The sequence below is a fragment of the Peromyscus leucopus genome, chromosome 19 (assembly GCF_004664715.2).
Source record: "Peromyscus leucopus breed LL Stock chromosome 19, UCI_PerLeu_2.1, whole genome shotgun sequence".
Lineage (NCBI taxonomy): Eukaryota > Metazoa > Chordata > Mammalia > Rodentia > Cricetidae > Peromyscus > Peromyscus leucopus.
In genome coordinates, this window is record NC_051079.1 from 37,667,354 (window position 1) to 37,687,856 (window position 20,503).

The 20,503-nt window shown below is 42.5% G+C and overlaps 1 protein-coding gene across 1 annotated transcript in view; it reads left to right on the forward strand.

The window, feature by feature from the left end:
- The window catches only part of Hsd17b4 (hydroxysteroid 17-beta dehydrogenase 4), a 78,189-nt gene that overhangs the window by 4,291 nt on the left and 53,395 nt on the right, over positions 1–20,503 (forward strand). The window contains exons 3-8 of the mRNA XM_028871814.1: positions 10,913–11,020; positions 13,375–13,434; positions 15,838–15,859; positions 15,958–16,004; positions 17,932–18,016; positions 19,558–19,745. Of these exons, the coding sequence (XP_028727647.1) occupies positions 10,913–11,020; positions 13,375–13,434; positions 15,838–15,859; positions 15,958–16,004; positions 17,932–18,016; positions 19,558–19,745 (510 nt within the window). The remainder of the gene's footprint in view (positions 1–10,912; positions 11,021–13,374; positions 13,435–15,837; positions 15,860–15,957; positions 16,005–17,931; positions 18,017–19,557; positions 19,746–20,503) is intronic.

Consider the following 20,503-nt stretch of genomic DNA (forward strand, 5'->3'; position numbering starts at 1 on the left):
TACCGTTTCACATTGTAATGGCTTGTCACGATAGACAGATGCTCCTTCTTTATATGACCATTCAGCTGTTCCTGTACTGTGATCTCAGATGACAGATCAACTCTTACCAGAAGCATTGCTATTGGGTCAGAGGGGACATAATGCTGTGTGCCAGACAGTTTATGTCAACTTGGCAAAGCTAAAGTCATCCGAGAGGAGGGAACCTCAATTAAGAGAATGCCTCCATAGGAATCAGCTGTAGGCAAGCCTGTAAGGCATTTTCTGAATCAGTGATTGATTCAGAGGGGCCTAGCCCATTGTGGGTGGTGCCGTTCCTGGGCTGGTGGTTCTGGGTTCCATAAGAAAGCAGGCTGAACAAGCCAGTGAGGATCAAAGCAGTAAGCAGCACTTCTCCGTGGCCTCTGCATCAGCTCCTGCCTTGTTTGAGTTCCTGTGCTGACTTCTTTTGATGATGAACTATGATGTGTAAGTGAAAACCGAATAACCCCTTACCCCACCCGCCTTGCTCTTGGTCATGGTGTTTCATCACAGCAGTGGAAACCCTAAGACACGCTGGATCTGTGTGGTGGTTGGCTCTAGAAACTCCTCTTCAGAAGTGGCTTGGTGACTTCCCCTCCTGTTTCTGTGACCAAATCCTTTAGCCAAGCCTGAAGCTAAGGGTATCATTTAAGAAATGCTCTAAGTTCACGATAATACAAATGCTATACTTTATATCCCACTTTAATATAAAGTATTACGGAATATTTAAACTTGGGCATAAGATTTTCTTTTGTTTTAATTAAGATACAAGCTTCATTTTAAACCTCCTTTCAAGCTCCATATTACTAGTATCACACACCTGTAATCCAGTGCATGGGATTTATACTCTAACAATCTGAATTTGGCTTTGTATAAATTACAGATTTCAGTAAAGGTTTGCACATGTCTGAGGTAGGTCCTGGGAACTGAGCAGGACATGAGCTGTACCCAGTTCTCTCAGTAATGCTTTATCTTGAGAGCATGAACACAAGACAGATGGAGGTCTTCTAGCAGGAGCTTCAGTTGAAAAGTCAGAAAGTTTTGTCCTCTGGAACTGAGGGAGTAGCATCTTGGACAAGTTAAGTTACACTCTTATGAACTAAGATGGACATGACTTCCTTTCTGTGCTGTGCTTACACAATAATGGGTGAACCAGATCTTCATTCCTGTGGGCTACAGTCAGAGTGTTTCCACCCTTGTGTGATCCCGACAGCTGGGAGATAAGTCAATGAGGAAAATCCATTGATTGACCTTGAAACCAGGTGAAAGTTCACATCTTGCCTCAATTGCCTAATTACATGAGCTCTTTGTAGCTACTTCCCCTAATTTGTAGGGTTACAGTGAGATTAAATTGTATGAAAAATTGAAGACCTTCATAGAAGATAAAGGAACCAGCAATTCACCCGAGTACCAAGTATACATTGTGTGCCAGAACTGGACTGAATTCATAAGTCCACATGAAATCTTGCAAAAGAATGGATTTTAAAAAGTTTTTTTTTAATCGTGTGTGTGTGTGTGTGTGTGTGTGTGTGTGTGTGTGTGTGTGTGTATGCGTGTATGCATATGCATGTATTCGTATTCGATGGTGTTTGTGTGGAGGTCAGAGGACACCTTTCAGGACCTGGTTCTCTCCTACCATGTTGGTAGGTCTTGGGGATTAAACTCAGGTCATCAGGCATGGCAGCACAGGAGCTATCTCACTAGCTTGAAGCTGAGATCTTGTTCCCTTAGTGTTATTAGGAGGTCTTGTCTTCCTCCAGCCTCCACCAACCGCCATAGCAGCAGTCTTGGTTCTTGTGTTGATGAGAAAGAATTCAGAGAGCGGTAGGTAAGGTAAGTAAACCCAGAGTGTTTCTAATAGTAATAAAGTAAAATTGCGCTCTTTAAAAAAGTCATTTATCATACATGTTATGGGTGTTTTGTCTGCTTATGTCATTCACTGTGTGTGCCTGGTGCTCAGGAACTGCAGTTACAGAGGGTTCTAGAACTGACATGTATGTGGGTCCTGGGAATCGAACTTGGTTCTCTGGAAGAACAGGGAGAGGTCTTAACCATTCAGCTATCCCATCTGCCCTGAAATTACACTCTTGAGGCTAGAGTGGACTGAGTGTGGCAATGCTTCTCTCTCTTTGTGAGGTCTGAACACATATACCAGTCTTCTATTTCTCTCCCTTGGCCCAGCAGGGGCAGCCTAAAGGGGTTGGTCCCTTTCCTGGAATTGGGCAGGATTTTTGGAAGACCCATTTACTCACAATTTATTCTGTTATTAGTTTTGTGAGGTGTAAAGTTATGTATGAGGGTTTAACTACCCAAAGATTATCTCAAAATGGCAAAGGCATAGGGCAAATGCATTGTGGGAACTAATTGAGACCATTGTCCATGTTTACTCAGAGCTGGTGGGCAACCTTGGCATTTGGAGGCCTGGTCAAAAGTCTATTTCTCTTTATTTTTTCTTTTCCATAACCATTAGCCCACAGATTCCACATGTGTACCCTAACATGAGGAGGCACCCAGTGCCCTTATTTAAAACACATGTGTCCTCAAGATACTTAAAACTGCGTGCTTTAGGCATCCGTATTCTCTGCAATCGTAAACAGTGCTTTGTTTGGTAATTCAGAGTGCGCACTGACTGAGTGAACAAGTGAAACACAGAACATGAGGAGACAGACTGAAGAAGCATATGCAGATGCCAGTGTATAATGAACAGACTGCATTTGCTGGCTCCTCTCTAGATGATTCTATGAGCATCACCAACCCAGTTATGTGAGAAAAACCTCTGAGTCACGTTTCAGTGCCTCTTTCTTACCAGTTAGAAGAAATCTTAATAAACTTAATAGACTTAGCATCAGTTGGAGCTGTTTGTTTACCGTACAGTTATTTATTGAGTGTCTGTTACGAAGAGAACATCATCTGCTAGACAGAGCATTGTAGTGGGAGCTGTGTAAGATTTTAGGTCCCTACTTTTTTTATTTTTTATTTTTAAATTGAAATGAGATCTTGTTGTATAGCTTAGGTTGGCTTTGAACTTGTGAATGTCTTACCTTAGCCTCATTCCTGCTGCGAGTGTAGGCATGTGCAGCTATGCCTGGTAGCCTCTATTTTTAGGAAGCTTAGGTTGTAGTAAGAAGGCAGTAGAAAGATACACAATAATATTATATGTGAAAAGAAAATAAATAATGATAGATGATGGGAGCGGAAAAAATGAATACTGATTGGGATAGAATATGCTGAAAGAGGACTTTGAGGAGAAACCTCCCAGAAGTGGATTGTGAAGGACTGACCTGGAGATCTGAGGTTCAAGAGTTTCTGCCAGAGATGCCAGCTGGTGCTGAGGCCCTGAGATGGAGACAGGCTTGGTGTATTTTAAAGTTAGCAAGGGGGTCAGTGTGGCTGGACTTGGTGGAGCCACTGAAGGGAGTAAAAGTTAGAGATGAGAGAATCGAGTCAGCAGGAAGCTGGACCGGGTGGCTTTTGACCCGATTCAGATGGTGAAATAGTGCAGAGTGTGAGTGGAGGAGCCACGTGACCTGGTGTAGGGGGTTAATGTTTTATTTGGTTACTGATTGAGGACTAGATGACCCAGACCAAGAGTGGAAGGGAAATGGAGAGTCATGATGGCTGGGTACATGGGTTGGTTGTTTTTACATATGCTTTGTAATTTTTTTTAAATGAAGATAAACAACTATAAGCAGAGAGATGAGCCAGAACCTATTGCAGTAATCTACTGCATAGGATTTGGTTGTCCTTCAAGGCTTCATGTGGGGAAATTCAGTCCCGTGTGTGTGTGTGTGTGTGTGTGTGTGTGTGTGTGTGTGTGTGTGTGTGTGAGAGAGAGAGAGAGAGAGAAAAAAAAAAAAAAAAAAAGAGAGAGAAGATGGTGAAGTCTAGTCTGGTAACGATGTTTTGAGGTGGACCTTTGGAGGAGATTAGGTTTCAGTGGACCTTCTGTGCGCTGCCCATGAAATCTGGTGGCTTTCTGAGGAAAGAAGAGCCAGGGATAGAGAAACGCCAGTTCCACCTCTTGTCATGTGGTCATGTGGCATTAACTCTGTCATGTCCTGGCCCTTATGTGTACGTACAGGTCACCCTCAGGTACCATTCATCAGGAGCTGGCTCTTACTGGCTTGGAGCTCATGCATTTGGTCTGGCTAGCAAGCTCCAGGTATGCACTGTCTCTGCTTTCCCAGCCCTGGGATTGAGTGCACCACCACATGCAGATCTCTCATGAGGTTCTGGGGGTTAAACCCAGGGCTTCATGCTTGCAAGGCAAGTCATTTCCTGACTGAGCTATATCCCAAGCTCCATGCCCCTCTCCCCTCTTGGACGCAAGAGCTCATGTAGCCCAGGTTGACCTTGAACTCCATATGTTAACAGAGATGACCTTGAACTTGTGGACTTCCTGCTGCCTCCTCCCAAGTGCTGCAATTGCAAGCGTGTACCTCGTTGGGTAGTTTTTGTGGTACAGGTACTCTAACCCAGGGCTTTGGGCCTGCTAGCAAGTGTACTAATGCAGCGATAGCCCCGGCCCCTCGGCCTCTTGTTTGTGTATAAAACAGCCTGCTTCAGGTAGTTAGCTATGGTAAGGAAAAGCACGCCATAAATCCATCCTTCGAAAGGATGGTAGGGGTGGAGGTTAAAGTCTGGGTATGTTTTGAAGGTAGGTGGGGTGGGGTTTATTGAATGTTTATATGTGAATTGTAAGGGAAATCAAAGTTAAGGATGATCTCAAGGTTTTTGAGTTGAGCGTCTGAAGAATTAACTATGTCCATTTCCTAAGTCTGGGAGGAATGAAGAGGAACAGACAGGCAGGCAGGAGACATTTCTGTTCGATTTGCTGGAGGCAGTGGGAGCAGCATTCTGAGATGGAGGTCAGGGGTAGGTTGGAAACATATTTCCCTTCTTTATTTTCCTCCTCTTCTCTCTCTGTCACTGCCACATGTAGCCCAGGCTGGCCTAGAATTCAATCTGTGGTCAAGGATAGCCTTCAGCTCTTGATCCTCCTGCCTCTGCCTCTTGAGTGGCCAGTCTCCGTTACATACCCACTCTTGGTCTCTGACAGGTCAGGTCCCAAACAGAAAACAGAATATTAGATTTAGTGCTTAAATCGGCTGGTGCTGCCCTGTGTTCCTCCTCTGACATGTAATCGGAGCATTCTCCTGTACAGGGAGTGTTTAAAGCCAGGGCTCTGATTACGAACTGAGTACAGACGAACAGGAAAAGAGGTCTAAGGATCATTCAGTCTTCATCTTTCATTTCCAGTTTTCATCTCTTTTAAGGAGATGTTGGCCTCCTTGGTGAGGCAAAGAAAATCAATTTGAGGGATTGCTAAGGCTTGACTGCTGGTGTTGAACCTGATCCCAACTGTGCTGAGCTGTGGCATTTGAAGAGGATTAAGCACCCTTCTCAAGGGATCAGGCTGAAGGAGCTCTCCCTTGGACTCCAGGCCCTTTTGTCATGTAGGCCTCATTCTTCCCCTCTGGACGATGCAGCCACAAGGCACCGTTGAGGAAACACAGAATTGTAGAGGGAAAAAGGCCTTGACACACAGATAAACAAGGAGGAGCCAGGAGAATTTCACCTCTTCAGTGGAATGAGGTGCAGAGCTGCTTTCCTGGGATGCCAGGAGTGATGCCGTTTACAGTCTGGTGACCCTGCTGTCTGATGGGTCAGGGTCCATCTGTATCTCCCACAATCTATGTTTTTACTGAATCCCAGACCCTTCTCCCTAAATCTTGAACATTGCGTTTGGTCCATAAACCCATCCTTATGAGAGATGTCGTTTGCACTTCACTACTAAGTGACTTCTGTGTTATCTTAGGGCCAGGCCAAGCCTGACTCCCACAGGGATTCTGTTGACCTCAGTCATTCTCCCTAGACACTTATCTTGAGCACTGTCCCGTAAGTCACATCTTACAGATGAAGCCATTTGTACTTTGTAAAGAGCTCCAATGTAAACATGTCTTAAGCTTTGCTGTACTTACAGGGCTAATTGTTATCTGAATACTACCCCCCTCCCATCTCCAAGTTGTGCTGTGCTTAAATATGGCCAAGGTAAATGATCTGGGTCAGACTCTAGAAGTCCTGGTCCAGCAACATTTACAGTAACATCGGGTTGAGTTCATTCTTACCTCACTCTGATGGTTTTTCCCTGTCTGCTGTAAAGCCTGCAGGGGAAGCCCCCCACAGAGGACAGTCCTCAGGTAATTTTGGGGGGCTTAGGCATTCTAATCACTAGACCTGTCAAAAAATAAATTCACACACAGACACACACGCACGCACGCACGCACGCACGCACGCACACACACACTATTCAGTCGGTCGTGTTTGGTCTGAGCAGCACAAGTTGAGTCGAGTCAGGAAGCTAGTCCAGGGTTTTGTTTTCTGAGTGGCCCTTCACTTCTGAACCCTGCACACATTTAAATACATTTGTAGCCATTCTAGAAGATTTCTCCTGAGCCAAGACATGGGTAGGTCTTTTTATCAGACAGTAGGAACAATATGATAGCCAGCCCGGTTTTCCCCTCTGTTCCCTGGCAGTCAGGCAGCTTAAGAGGAAGCTGGACAAGTTCCTCAGCAAACACTGGCTATGCCTGGTAGAAGCTGTTTTTCTCTAACATAAGTATGTGTGAATCACTCACACACACACACACTCACACACCCCCCCCACACCCCACACATATAACACGTCGTTAATTTTTCTTTTCTGTCTCTTGAAACAGGTATTATTGTCAGATAACTTAGTTTGCCCTTGAACCCCTGATCATCCTGCCGCCACTGCTAAGTGCTGGGGTTGCAGATATTTTACATTTACGTTTTTTAAAAATACTTTTGAGGCCAGTGAGATTGCTCAGCAGGTTAAGGCCCTTGCAGAGAAGCCTTATGACCGAGTTCCTTCCCCAGGACCTATGTGGTGGAAGGAGAGAACTGATTCTTTGCTTTCAACTTCCATATGAGTCCCACGGCACCTGTGTGGCCCCCAAATGCATACACTTAAAAATTCTTTTTGGTAGTAATCAGGACATAAATATAAACTGGGTAAGAAAAACAATCCATTGGGACCAAGCTATTGTAAACTTAATGAAATGCTTTTTTTGGGGATGTGGGGAGGTGCTAGGGATTAAATTCAAGGCTTTGTGCCTGCCACACACACGCACATGTTCTGTTTCTACTGTTCTGCACCCCCAGCTGAATGAAATGACTTTTCTCCTTGTGCTGGGCATTGAACTTAGAATTTTATAGATGCTGGGGAAATGCTTTTCCATTGAGCTATATCCCCAGCCCCAAAGTAATTCTTCATTAAAAACAATTTTTCAAATTATATTATTATTATTGGTGTGTATGTGTGTGTGTGTATGTATATATGTGTATGTGTGTGTGTGTGTGTGTGTGTGTGTGTGTGTGTGTGTATGTATGTGTAGAGAGGGTGGGGGTGCGCGCTGTAATGTACGTGTAACAATCAGAGGACAGCTTGTAGGAGTCAGTTCTCCCCTTCCCCGTGGGAGTCCTGGGGATTGAACCCAGGTCATTAGGCTTGGTATAATCTCCTTTACCCATTGGGTTGTCTAGCTGGCTTTCATCTCCGTGGTCAGTGGTCACTGGATATGATTCCATGACAAATCCTTTGAAGGTTACATGAGTGTGAAAATGTGTATGTACGCAGCACTCTTTAAATTAAACCAGTATTACTCTTGGTGGGTGGGTGGAGAGTTAGAAGAAATTGCTGTATAAACTATATATAAACTATAGTGGAAAGAGTAGCCCGTGATTAAAAAAGCACGGAGTGAGTGAGCCTAGAGTATATGGCATCTGTGTGTGTGGTCCAGGGGCGTTTTAGATTCTGCTGATCCATGAACTTCCAATACAGCTGTTATTTACTGAAACTCTGAGAGTAGGTTTTTAGGAGAACCTGTCCCCAACCCAACCAAACCAAACCAAACAGAACAAAACAATCCTTAACGGGCTGCCCAGCTAGCTCACCGATGTCTTTAAAATGACAAGAAAAGGGACAAGAATTTGCTTAAGAAACAAAACCCAAAACCTTCCAGGGTGTGAGCTGATTCTTTTTTTTTTTTTCTTTTGAGACAGGCTCTGATGTAGCCCAGGCTGGCCTAGAAATCACTGTGTAGCAAAGGATGACTTCGAGACTCTCGATCCGCTTTCCTCTGTCTCTTGCACATGCTGGGACACCTGGCCTTTGAAAGGGATTTTTAAAGGGAGAATTTACAAATATTTCCCACTTTAGAAACTTGTGATGGATCCAGCTGAGAACGCTATTCTCAGCTGTCATGATCTTCCTACATACACCGTTAACCCGAGGGGGGTGGCTGCTTTCTCCTTTTCTCTGTATCTTCCTCAAGCGAACATGCTTGCTTTTCTTAGTAGAAATGATTATTCCTTTTAAGGCCAGGTAGCTTGGGGGTGATAGTTAGAGGAGCACAGTCTGTGGCAGTAGGAAATCCTGGCTCTAGACTAATTTTGCACATGTGAGCCTGAGTTAAAGTGTAAGCCGTGTCTTCATCATTGAACACAGGAGCAGTTATTATTGCGAGCTCTTGAAGAACCGTGGACAATAGATGCCTCAGTGTATAACTGTTAAAAGATGGGATACATACATAAATAGAAACTACTTGGCTTGTTACTATTGCGTGTGGAACTTTGGGCATGCATTGGAGTAACTTGCTGCATAGCATGGGTACCGTCAGCTCTTTTCAGATTTGATTACGAATAAACTTGTAAATCGTTGCTCCCTCGGCCATTCAGCGCTTGAGCAGCGTGTTTCTAGTCCTGTGATTGAGACCTGGTGATTGAGGGAATTCGTTAGTTTCGTCCTCGAATGTAGCGATATCTGTTCCAGTACTTTTAACCATGTGTCCTTTTTCTCTGCACTAGCCAACCTTCCGTGTTTGTGTGTCTGGCTGCACTTTCTGATTTCTCCACTTGGGGGCAGTGTTTCACTACACAGTGGAACAATTCTCCACTTCAATGCTGTATTTGTCAATTTTTTCTTGGAAGTTCTTATGCTATTTTATTTTATTTTTTTAAAGGAGGAAAGGGAAGGGGGAAGTAATGTAATTATATTTTAATTAAAAATGTAAAGTTAATTAAAAAGAGTCAGCAAAACTCTTGCTTGTCTCAAAATTTTGATTATTTTTAACTAGTTGTTTTCTGGCATTTGAATAATTGCATGGAAATGAGCAATTAATAGAGTTTGGATTTTGAAGAATAATCTCCCTTTCCATGTCTTGAGGGTAATGTAAATGTGTTTATTATTTGTGTCTTTACAGAGAGTTTTCATTTTTAGCAAGGCTGGTAATATTACAAGATTAGGAAAACTCATTTCTTTAAAAAAGAAAAGGACTGAATACTCATATCCTGTGGCTGTTTTTAGTGTGATTATGTGTTGGCTTTTCTCTCTGTCTTCCCTTTATCTCCTAAGTCACCCCACTTCAATGAAAAGGGATGCTTTTCTTCAGAAAACAAAACAAAAACAAAAACCACTCATCAATATTGAAAAACTTAATTGTAGTATGTAACTTCTCACCATTGGTAATTAGTAATTTATTAGGTTTATAGTCAAAATCATGTGGTATCCCTGCAAAAATGATCCATTCACAATACAGTCTTCACCCCAAATACTTTTCTTCCCTCTGCCAACATAACATTGTTTTGATTATTTGGGAACTTCACATCGTGCACTCTGATCACGCTCATTTCCCAGTCCTCCCAGGTCTGCCCCCCTCCCCTTGTGACCTTCCTTCCGAGGAGAAGGAGGAGGAGGAGGAGGAGGAGGAGGAGGAGGAGGAGGAGGAGGAGGAGGAGGAGCATGGTCAGACTCCCAGTGGCCAGCCCCTTAAAGAAAACCGAGTCCTTCCCACCCCACCCCTGCCAGGAGCCATCAACACCCACTATTTTTCTTCAGTCCTGTTTTCCTAAGTTACTTGGCATTGGTCTGCATGTTTCATTAGTGTTGGCATGTTATTTTTGAATTTCTGAGCACTTGAATTTGTCATCTGTCCCTAGTACTTGGCTACTTGGCTTTGATAAATACTCTATACTAAAATCTTCCGTTATTCACGTTCAGTGAGTCAGAAACTCTGAGGGCGAGCACTGTTCTCATGCCATTTGTGTCCCACTGTGGATGTTCTCTGAGTATAGTCAGTCGATAATTGATGATGGTAATTGTATAATTGAGTGTATGGAGATTTTGTGTGTTTTCTTGTGCTAGTGACTGAAAGAAAACGTATTAGTTTGGTATATAATTTGTGATCTCTTTTAATAGATATTTCCCTGAATTCTAGATAATAACATTGTGTGTTAGGAAAACTTACAAGTGTTCTCTGCTTAGTGGTTTAAAAATCATATGTATGTGCACACATACATTAAATAATGTTTTTTTTTTGACATGGGGAAGATACTTTATAGAGTGTGTTTATTATCTTTAAAAACTTTATTGTAGTAAGAAGACAATGTGATTGCTAACCTCAGTTTTAAGTTTACAGTACTCTATTATTATAGACACTTTGTTGTTATAATAAGTCTATGTAACTGTTTATCTTGCATAATTAAAACTTTAGACCTATTAAAATCTCCCTGGTCCAACTTCTCCCGGTTCTGGAACCATCTGTCCAGTCTATGAATCTAGCAATCTGACTGTTCCAAAAGCCACATACAAGGGGAACTATTCAGCGTTTGTCCTTTTCTGGTTGTTGTACTTCGCCGAGCAGGACATGGGCCTGTTTGAATAGCACATGTTTATGTACATTTAGTAAGACTTACGATAATGTAGCTGGGAAGTGGGCAGATGATCGAAGCGTTACGCCAGTGATCTGGACTTTATATCTAACGTATTTGGGAGATGTGAAAAATGAACTGTTTGCTTGGTTTTGCCTTGCAGTGAATGACTTGGGAGGAGACTTCAAGGGAGTTGGTAAAGGCTCCTCAGCTGCTGACAAAGTTGTGGAAGAGATAAGAAGAAGAGGCGGGAAAGCGGTGGCCAATTATGGTATGTGACAGGTATAGACCGTTGACTCTCCTTCCACTGATGAAAACTGCTCCTGCTGGTCATCGCTGAGACATTAACTCAGCACTACACTGGAACGGTGGAACTAGATCTTACCTGTATCTACCAAGCCTTTTGAGAACAGACTTTATATCCTATGTGAGAAATTTCTAAACCTTTGATGTAGGTAATTTCACAAACTCTTCTGATACTTAAATTGTTGTGTTCTTAACAGGGTTGTTTAAAGATCTGACATCTCTCCACAGCATCAGCTTTAATTCTTCTTAGCACTCTTAAAAGAGTCTCACAGTATACTGTGCTAAGTGGCGAACGGCCCTTTGCTGTATCAGCTGCCATGTTCTGTTGGGCTCAAGCAGTTGCTACTGGATGTAGCCTTAGCCTTGCAAAAACTCAAGTGTCAAATTAGATATGAGTACGACATGGAGAAACCTGCAGATACAGCTTTCCCAGTTTGATTTGCTAGTCTAGTGGTATTGGAGAGGACTTCGTTGAATAGACTGACTTTTCAGGCTTGTGGCTTCTGACTTCTCTGCAGCCAGCTTGCGGTAGCTTGACTTCATTTTGACAGCTTACAGGGCAGGAAGTAGAATTTGATCCATATTATTTGAGGGAGTAATGAGATGCTTACTATCTTTTTCCCCCCACATTGGTGACTTAGAAAAAAATGTTTCAACTTTTTCTTTAAACTTTAGAACCTTAAAAACCTGCAAGGATAAGAACTCAGGCTCCTCCCTTTTGCAGCTCTCATTGGTGTGGTCTGTGTCTGTCGATCAAGACTGCAGCCCCTCCAGGTGTTCCAAGTGCTAAGGCTTTGCAGGGAATTAGAAGCTCAGCAGCCCTTGGGAGGGCTGGGTAGGCGAGGCCCGGGAAGCTGCCAGTGAGCACGGAGCTGGTTCAGGCCTCATAGGCTCCCATGGATGAGTCCTCAGTCTTACCTGGGAAGTCTGCATTTGCAGCCATCCAGACAGTGAGCATTGGTGACCCGAAATTCTGAACCCCAAGCTCCGCAGCCTAAAATGTCTTGAGTGCTGACATGCTGTCAGATGTGGAACATTTCACAACTGACCTCACCTGACAGAGTGTAGTCAGTTTTGAACAGGCACAGTAGAAATTATATATGAACTTACCTTCAGGTGTGAGTGTAAGGTGAATTCACAGGACATGTGAAGAAATGCTCTGTGTAGAGTTGGGTTATAGCCCCAAGATAGATCATTATGTGTAGGCAAATCCTCCAAAATCTGAGAAAAAAAAATACTTCTGGTTCCCAGCATTTTGGAAAATCTCTACATATATATAGCCATTTTACACATATACATAAGACACACACACACACACACACACACATACACATACACATACACATACACAGCAGTATTTTGTTGTATAGTTCAGGTTGGCCTGAGACTTGAGACACTCTTCCCCCAAGCCCACCAAATTCTGTGATTACAGGGGTGTGCTATGGCACCTGGCCTCAACCTGTATCTCTTACCAGACACTGTGTAGGTCCCATGGAAAGGTGTGACACTACTTCCTGGGTCCTGTGAAAGAGGCTGACATCATTCCTGGGTCTGACAGAAGACATTTCCTGGGTTCTGAGGAGGGAGGGCACTGGTGCTGTTTCTGCCGTCAGTGGTGATGGAAAGTGACAGCAGGCAGTGCCCGCCTTCAAGCTTACCAGCCCAGTGTGCAAACCCACAATGTCTGCTTCACCTTTTGTGGTTACTCTTTCAAACCTGGGTTTTTATTGACAATTCATGCAGTTATATAATGATGTATATGCTTTTACAAATTAAATGTGTACCTCCATCTCCCCCAAGTTTTCATTTGCCATTAAGATGAAATACCCGAGTAGTTATGTAAAATTAAATATAATTTTTTAATGCTTTAAATTTTAAAAATTAAATTTTTAAATGCTTTAAACTAAGCATTTGCCTGCTATGCTGGCCACACTTTGGAACATTCAGTGGCATCTATGACGACTGGCTACTATATTGTACAAGGGTGGAAATAGGGCGCTTTCGACTTCACAGGAAGTTTAAAAATTTAATTAACATGTAATTACTTCATAGGCCTGCCTTTTTCCATAAGCAGTTTTATTAGACAGTGTTGCTATGGTTAGTTCTCATCAGCATCTCTTGTCCATCCCAGTCCGTCCTTATTTTGCTGGTTAATGAGCGGTCTGGCATAAACACTTCCTTGGTAATCGTGGACTGTGTTGATTGCTGTGTGCCTTCCTTGAGTTTATTCTGTTTGGTGAGAGTATCACTCATGCTCTGAGCCACAGAAGGTGTCTTGTGAGGAAATGATTGACGTTTCATCCTCATTGCTCTTCTCAGACTCCGTTGAAGCAGGAGAGAAGCTCGTGAAGACGGCACTGGATGCTTTCGGCAGAATAGGTGATGTTTTCTAGCATTTATGCTTTTCTTTACCCCATTTCTGTTGCAGTGGTTAAAAAACTACCAGGAAAAGCAGCTTAGGGGAAGAAGGGATTCATTTTGACTTGTAAGTCTAGGATACAGTCCGTCATTGTGGGACAGGAGTTCAAATACCGGTCACGTCAGCAGTCAGCAGCAGGAAGTGACTGTGTGTGTGCTCCTTGCTTGTGCTCAGTTCGATTTCCCCGTCTTACACAGTTTAGAAAACCCTGCCTAAGCAATGGTGCCAGCTAGAGTGGCCCAGGTCTTCACATATCAGCTAGCTTAATTAAGATAGTCCTCCACAGACATGCCCGTAGGTGAACGCAATGTAGACAATCCCTCAGTGGGACTTTCTTCCGGGTGATGGTAGGTTGGGTTAAGTTGACAATGAAAGCTAACTATTACATGGCCCTAATGAAACACTTTCTAGCTTCCTGATATAATATTTTTGAATTGGCATTTGCTTAGTAAACAGATCTCTCTTGCTAATGAGATTTTTGGGTTTGTCTTATAAGTCAAATATTTTATTTAACCTATTTTATTTCATAATAGATTTGAGGTGATAATCTTAATAAAATGTATATATTTAGCTTTTTTAATTTTTTGTGCCTTAAATGATTAAAAAGTTTTGTGAACATAAGCTCTTTGCCCCTTTTAATCATAATTCAATTAAGTCTTAAATACATTTCTGAGATAAATCGGTATTTTGGCAATAATGGGACCTGGAGCATTCTTTTTAATAATTATGTTCATTTAGGTGTTTAATGAACATTTTAAAGGTTTAAATGATTTGATGTCTTATAAATTTAGAAGAAATCTGTGTAAGTGTCTTAGTTAGGGTTTCTATTGCTGTGATGAAACACCATGAGCAAAAAGTAAGTTGGGGAGGAAGGGCTTATTTGGCTTACACTTCCACATCACTGTTCATCATCAAAGGAAGTCAGGACAGGAACTCAAGCATGATAGGAACCTGGAGGCAGGAACTGATGCAGAGGCCATGGAGGGGTGCTGCTTACTGGCTTGCTCCTTATGGCTTGCTTAGCCTGCTTTCTTATAGAACCCAAGGCCACCAGCCCAGGGATGGCACCACCCACAATAGGCTGGGCCCTCCCCCATCAATCATTAAGAAAATGCCTTCCAGGCTTCCAGGCAGATCTTTTTTTTTTTTAAATTTTATTTTTTAATAAAGACTTATTTATCACATATACAGTCTTCTGCCTGCACTCCAGAAGAGGGCACCAGATCTCATTACAGATGGTTGTGAGCCATGGGAATTGATCTCTGGAAGAGCAGGCTGTGCTCTTAACCCCAAGCTACCTCTCTACCCGCCTATGGCCAGATCTTAGGAGGCATTTTCTTAATTGAGGTTCCCTTCTCTCAGATGACTTTAGCTTGTATCAAGTTGACATAGAACTACCCAGCACAATAAGGCTCTTCAGTTTAGGAATGCTCTCTTGGTCCTTCCTATCTAGGTACTCCCCCTGGTTTAGTCCCACACATTCTTACTAAAATAATGGATTGCTAGAGGGAAACAAAATTGTGTTTTCAGTCTGGATGTACTGCTTTTTGTCAATTGAATGTGTCCCTTCCTTGTTAGGTCTGACACACTTCTTGTTCTAGTTTGGTTAGGTTGGCTCGTAAGAGCCATGGCCATGTGCCACCTGACAGGGACAGAAACCACAGAGTGTGAAGGCAGGATGGGGAGAGCCACAGGGTTCAGGGTTCAGGGTTCCAGTCATTGAATCTTTAAAAGCTTTACTTCTTTTCATAGTGAGATTATGAAGACTTATCAAATAGAGCATTAGTTTCTGACTTCAGTGGTTTTCTTTCTTTTTTTTTCTTCTGGATTCCTTTTTTTTCTTTTGAGACAAGGTCTCAGGTAGTATGGGCTATCCTCAAACTTGCTTGTAGCGAGCTGCTTTCCTCTCATGAGCCTCCTGGCCTCACCTTCCAAGTGACTGGACTGCAGGCCTGAATCCTGGTGCTTACTTTAGCAGCTTGCTGAAGTTTTGACTTGTGACTGTTGAGGAGCAAGGAGAGAACTGTTAACTTTCTGATTGGATTTTGAAGTTAAGTAAAATGATACAGTGATTCGATCTAGAATCAAGAGCTAGCTACTCTGTGAGCTAAAAGGGTTTTGGTAGAAGAAAGGAGATTTAAATATTTACATCTGACAGGAAGATATGGAGTGATGATTGCATTTTTGTAAGTTAGTCATTTTTTGCTGTAGATATGCAATTTTGTTTTGACAGCATTTTTGTTCTATTTAGTTTTTCTTGGGGGGCTTTTAAAAAAGTTTTTAAAATAAATGTGAGTGTGAGCAAGTGCAAATTAATATGTTTGCTTTCATTTGTGTAACTTGGCTCTTTTTTTATATTGTAGATGTTGTGGTCAACAATGCTGGGTGAGTTTTTATTTTCATTTTCAGTAAAGTACACACCATTGTGTCTAGCACTGCATATTTTCCCTTCCCTCTGACCGTACATGTTATCGACATTCTAGAATCCTGAGGGACCGCTCCTTCTCGAGGATCAGTGATGAAGACTGGGGTAAGCTGGTTTTCATGCTTCTGTGGGATGGAACGATCCATGATCCACTTTGTCCTTTTAATATCTAATGAGTTTATACAGTTAAGGAAATACCTTGTTTGCTGCCGTTGACATAAATGAATTTAGTCTATTGATGATGATTATAGAGGTAGAAGTATCATATTTTTAAGCATTTGTTAAAAAATAGTTAAGCCATTTGCAGAAGTTACTGAAAACAGTTTTGTTGCCTGCAATGTTTCTCCTTCTCTCTTCCTAGGAGGTTGTCAGCTTTTTTTTTTTTTTTTTTTTTTAAGCAGTATTAACTCTTTTTAATAGCTTTTATCGTGTTTTATCTTGCTGTGTCCCCCACATCCTCCCTTGAGTAGAGCAGGATTTAGAAGAGCCCAGGGCATTACAAATTAAAAACAAAGCTTTTCAGAAGAGGGCAGGACAAAGCCTGCATGTACATCTGACGTTTCTAATAAACAGGAAATCTTTTCATTTCCTTTTCCCGCGTGGCACAGGTTGAGGTTATACAATGATGAAATCCCATGTGTAGTTAATTTTTCGTCTATTGCTGTTCGTGGTTGTTCTCAGCCATCATAAGTAAACAAACCGGTGGCTGAGACAGTGGCAGGTGTAGCAGCTGAGCTGGGATGAGCACATCATTGCTAAGAGTTCAGCTTCTGGCCCTAGAACTTGGAAGAGGCACAATATCCTTGTGACTCAGAATTAAGCAGAGGAAAACTTTTAGTTCCCTTCCCTTGGGACAGTTGGGGAAGGAAGCTGAGAAAGAGAGGATTGGCTGGCAAGTGGGTCTTTTCCATCTAGCTGGAGAGATCCCATCCTACCTGGTCCACTGCCCATCATTTTTTCTAGCTTTGGTTTTGCATTTATCTTCCCTTTCATTTAATATTTATATTAAAACCTTTTTTGGGGTTCCAAAGTGAAACCCAATAGTTAAGAATGGTCAACATTCAATCTAGAGTTGAGAACACTCAATCTAGAGTTGTTTCCCTAAAGTGTTCCCGAGTGGTCCACTCACTGGATTGATGTCTTTGAAGTAGACCCCCTCTAACTCATTTGAAAATCTTGGCAAAAATAGTATTTTATAAATATTCCCCGATGATGAGCAGCATGGTCTAACTATGTTTTTGTTATTTTGAGTACATGTTATATATGTAAAATTCATGAGTATTACTTATTTAGATTTTTGCTTTTAATGCGTGTGTATTAGTTCATGTGTATGTGTTTGGGTGAGTATGCGTATGCATTTATATGCCAGAGACCACGCTGGGTTATTATCCTCAGATATGCCACCTACCTCCTTGGAGATAGGGCCTCTCACTGCTCTGGAGCTCATTAATTAGGCTAGACTTGCTGGTTAGGCAGTTCCAGGGACCATCTTCACCTCACCAGCACTAGGATTACACACGTTTACCACCACGCCTAACTTTTCCACGTGGCTTCTGGGACCCAAACTCAGATTCTCACACTTATGCGACAAGCACTTTGCCAGCTGAGCTCAATCCCTGCACATGCTTATTTAAGGGGGGATGGTCAGAATTTGTTGTGGTCGTTTGTGTTGCCTGGCACACATTCAAGCAGAGATGTCTGAGCTGTCTCTCTGCGCTCTCAGGTTGTATTAACAAGTTTTTATTTTGAGGGGGCATTAATTAAATACAGCATTATGTTGAGATATATGCAAGGATTACAATAATTTTATAAATTATAGGAAAAGCTCATAGGTATGGGTATGAATTGTTGATTGGTAGTGTAGTTGTAACAGAGCAAGAGTGCTTACTTGGGTATGGCAGTAGGTGGTTATGAATGCTGGGTATAAAATGAGTATGTTTGTGTAAGTTTGTATAATATGTTTGTCAAAACTTAGCTATGTCTTAGAGTAAAGTTATCCAAACTATATAATACAAATAATTTTTTTTTTTAGATATAATTCAGAGAGTTCACCTGCGAGGCTCCTTCCTAGTGACCCGGGCAGCATGGGAGCACATGAAGAAGCAGAAGTATGGAAGGTAAAGTTGCCTGAAGTCACCAGAGAGGCCTGGAGATGTTCGCACCAGGTGCTCCTGAACGGTTGTTTGTGGCCGGTGCGAGTACTCTCGCTCGTGTGCAGGCTTTAAAGTGCCGTTTACTGCACACTCTAGGTGTGGGTTTTTCTTTCCCCACATGCTTGTCATTACTAATACACTTCCCACGAACCGTTGTCACTTTTGGTGTGTGACACTACTCTTGGGGAAACAAGATGTGAAGCAACATCTATTCATCTCAGATAGGGAACCAACAGCAGACAGAAGTACGGAAACCGCCAGACGTCAGCTTGGCAAAAGGAAACAATGGGTTTTACTGGAGTTCATTACAGGAATGTGGGTGAGGGGCCGCTAGCAGGAGAAATGACTCAAAGACAGCCGCATCCCCCAAATTCCACCTCAGCGTGGCTCACAGCTCACAAAAACCGGACACCTGGAGCTAACTGAAGAGCCTGCAGGAAGCTCAGCAGGTCGGAGTGACCTTCCAGGGCCTCAGTGGAGTGGAGCCTCTTTCGGACAGCTCAGCTAGGCCAAGAGTGGCTTTCAGCAGCTGTCTTTGCTACTTAATCCCCTTGGGGAGGGGGAAAAGGGTCTAGTGAATCCTGTTGGTTTCAGGGACTTCCTGAAGTCTTGGAGTAGTTTACTTCCTGAGCTTCCTGAGCTACCCAGCAGCATGGAATGTTTCACTTCCCCTTAGAACATCCTGTTGTTTCCCTCTGTAATCATCAAGTGACTTGATGAGCTTCCTCCCAAGATGGAAGATTTTCAGTTTTGTAGGAAACTGCGCACAACAGCGTTAGGAAGCAGTGCAGGCACCGAAGATTTGCTCTTTAATCAGAATCTTGTTTGGTGTGCCCGGGAACCGGCCGTACAGGGATGAGTTGCCATTTCTTCTGATGCTAGCCCACCATGAGCTAGACTTCATGAAATGCTTGGCAACAGGACTCCCGTTTATTCTTGCACGAGTGTAGCTTGATGTGGTCCATTTCTACCATCCACGCTGGGGTCAGGCTTCAGACAGTTGTAGAAGCAAATTTTTATTGATGCTGTCTTTTTTTTTTTGAGACTTCTATTTTATCTTGATCTTGACAGTTCTGAAAGTAAATGATGTGACTTATTTTATTTGTTCTAAGTGAGGTTGGGTTAGGTTATAAGATGGCATTTAGTATTATCCAGAAACTGAGCAGTCAAGCCATGACCATATTTCCTGCTAAAATTCTAATTTACATGTTGCTAGTTTATATTTATAAATGTGATTGTTTTTGATAGATAATATGTAAACAGTATTATATTTAAATTCAGTTGGCTCTGACCAGGTGGTCTTTCTGTGCACTTAAATCCTATAGTTGAGTTTTGAAACGTCACATTTATATCAACAATATTCTGACTGATGAGTCACGGCTGTGAGAGGTGAAGGGTGGTGTGTAGAGTTGCTTTTAACAGGCACCGCAGCATCAGGCCAGAGTTAGGATTTCAGTGTTAGCAGAACCCGGGAGAGATGATGTGGAGGGGCTGTTTTCTTTTAGGATCCTCATGACTTCCTCAGCCTCTGGAATATATGGCAACTTTGGCCAGGCAAACTATAGCGCTGCAAAGATGGGCATCCTTGGCCTCTGCAACACTCTGGCCATTGAGGGCAGGAAGAGCAACATTCACTGTAACACCATCGCCCCCAACGCCGGGTCACGGATGACACAGACCGTGATGCCGGAAGGTGAGTGTGCTTAGAGCCCGCGCTTCTCCCATGCCGTGTGTGCAGTAAGCTTTGCAGAGGGACTTGGTCTTCCGGATCCTGAAAAGTTCTTTCCCATTGCAAAAGCATTTTGTGTAATTTATGGCCGTTGTTGAAAAATTTAGAGTAGAGTGGAAAGGATGAAGAGTGACCGTTGATCTCCTCACAGAAGTAAACTTTCATCCTTGATCTCTGCATAGTTAGGTGTTCACACATATCTCTGTAGACAGGATAATAAGACTCTTACTATTTTAGAATGATTATGACACAATTACTTATAATAATAGCTTACTAACATATAATATATAAAATACAATGTGAAATGCATGACATAAATATGAAATGTAACATACTTTACTTTTAGAGCAGTTTTGCTCTATAGGAAAGTGGGGCAGTATGTTTAGAGTTCTCATGTATGTCTCCCTTCATGGTTTCTGTTAATGCCTGGGGTGTCTTGTTATAATTGATGAACCAATACTGATGTGTCGTCGTCGTCGGTAACCCAGGTTCATAGTTGCATTAGGATTCCCTTTGTCTTCCACAGCTGTAATACATACCCTTATGTGTCTACTTTTACAGTGTCATGCAGAGCTCACCTGTGCCTCACCTTTTCCTTCTCGATCCTCTGGGGGAGAGGGCATTAAAACTCATGTTTGGACGTGTTCCATGGTTTGGGAGTACCACAGTTTGTGATTGCTTACATATGAGGGCGTCTTGGTTACTTCTGGGTTTTGTTAATT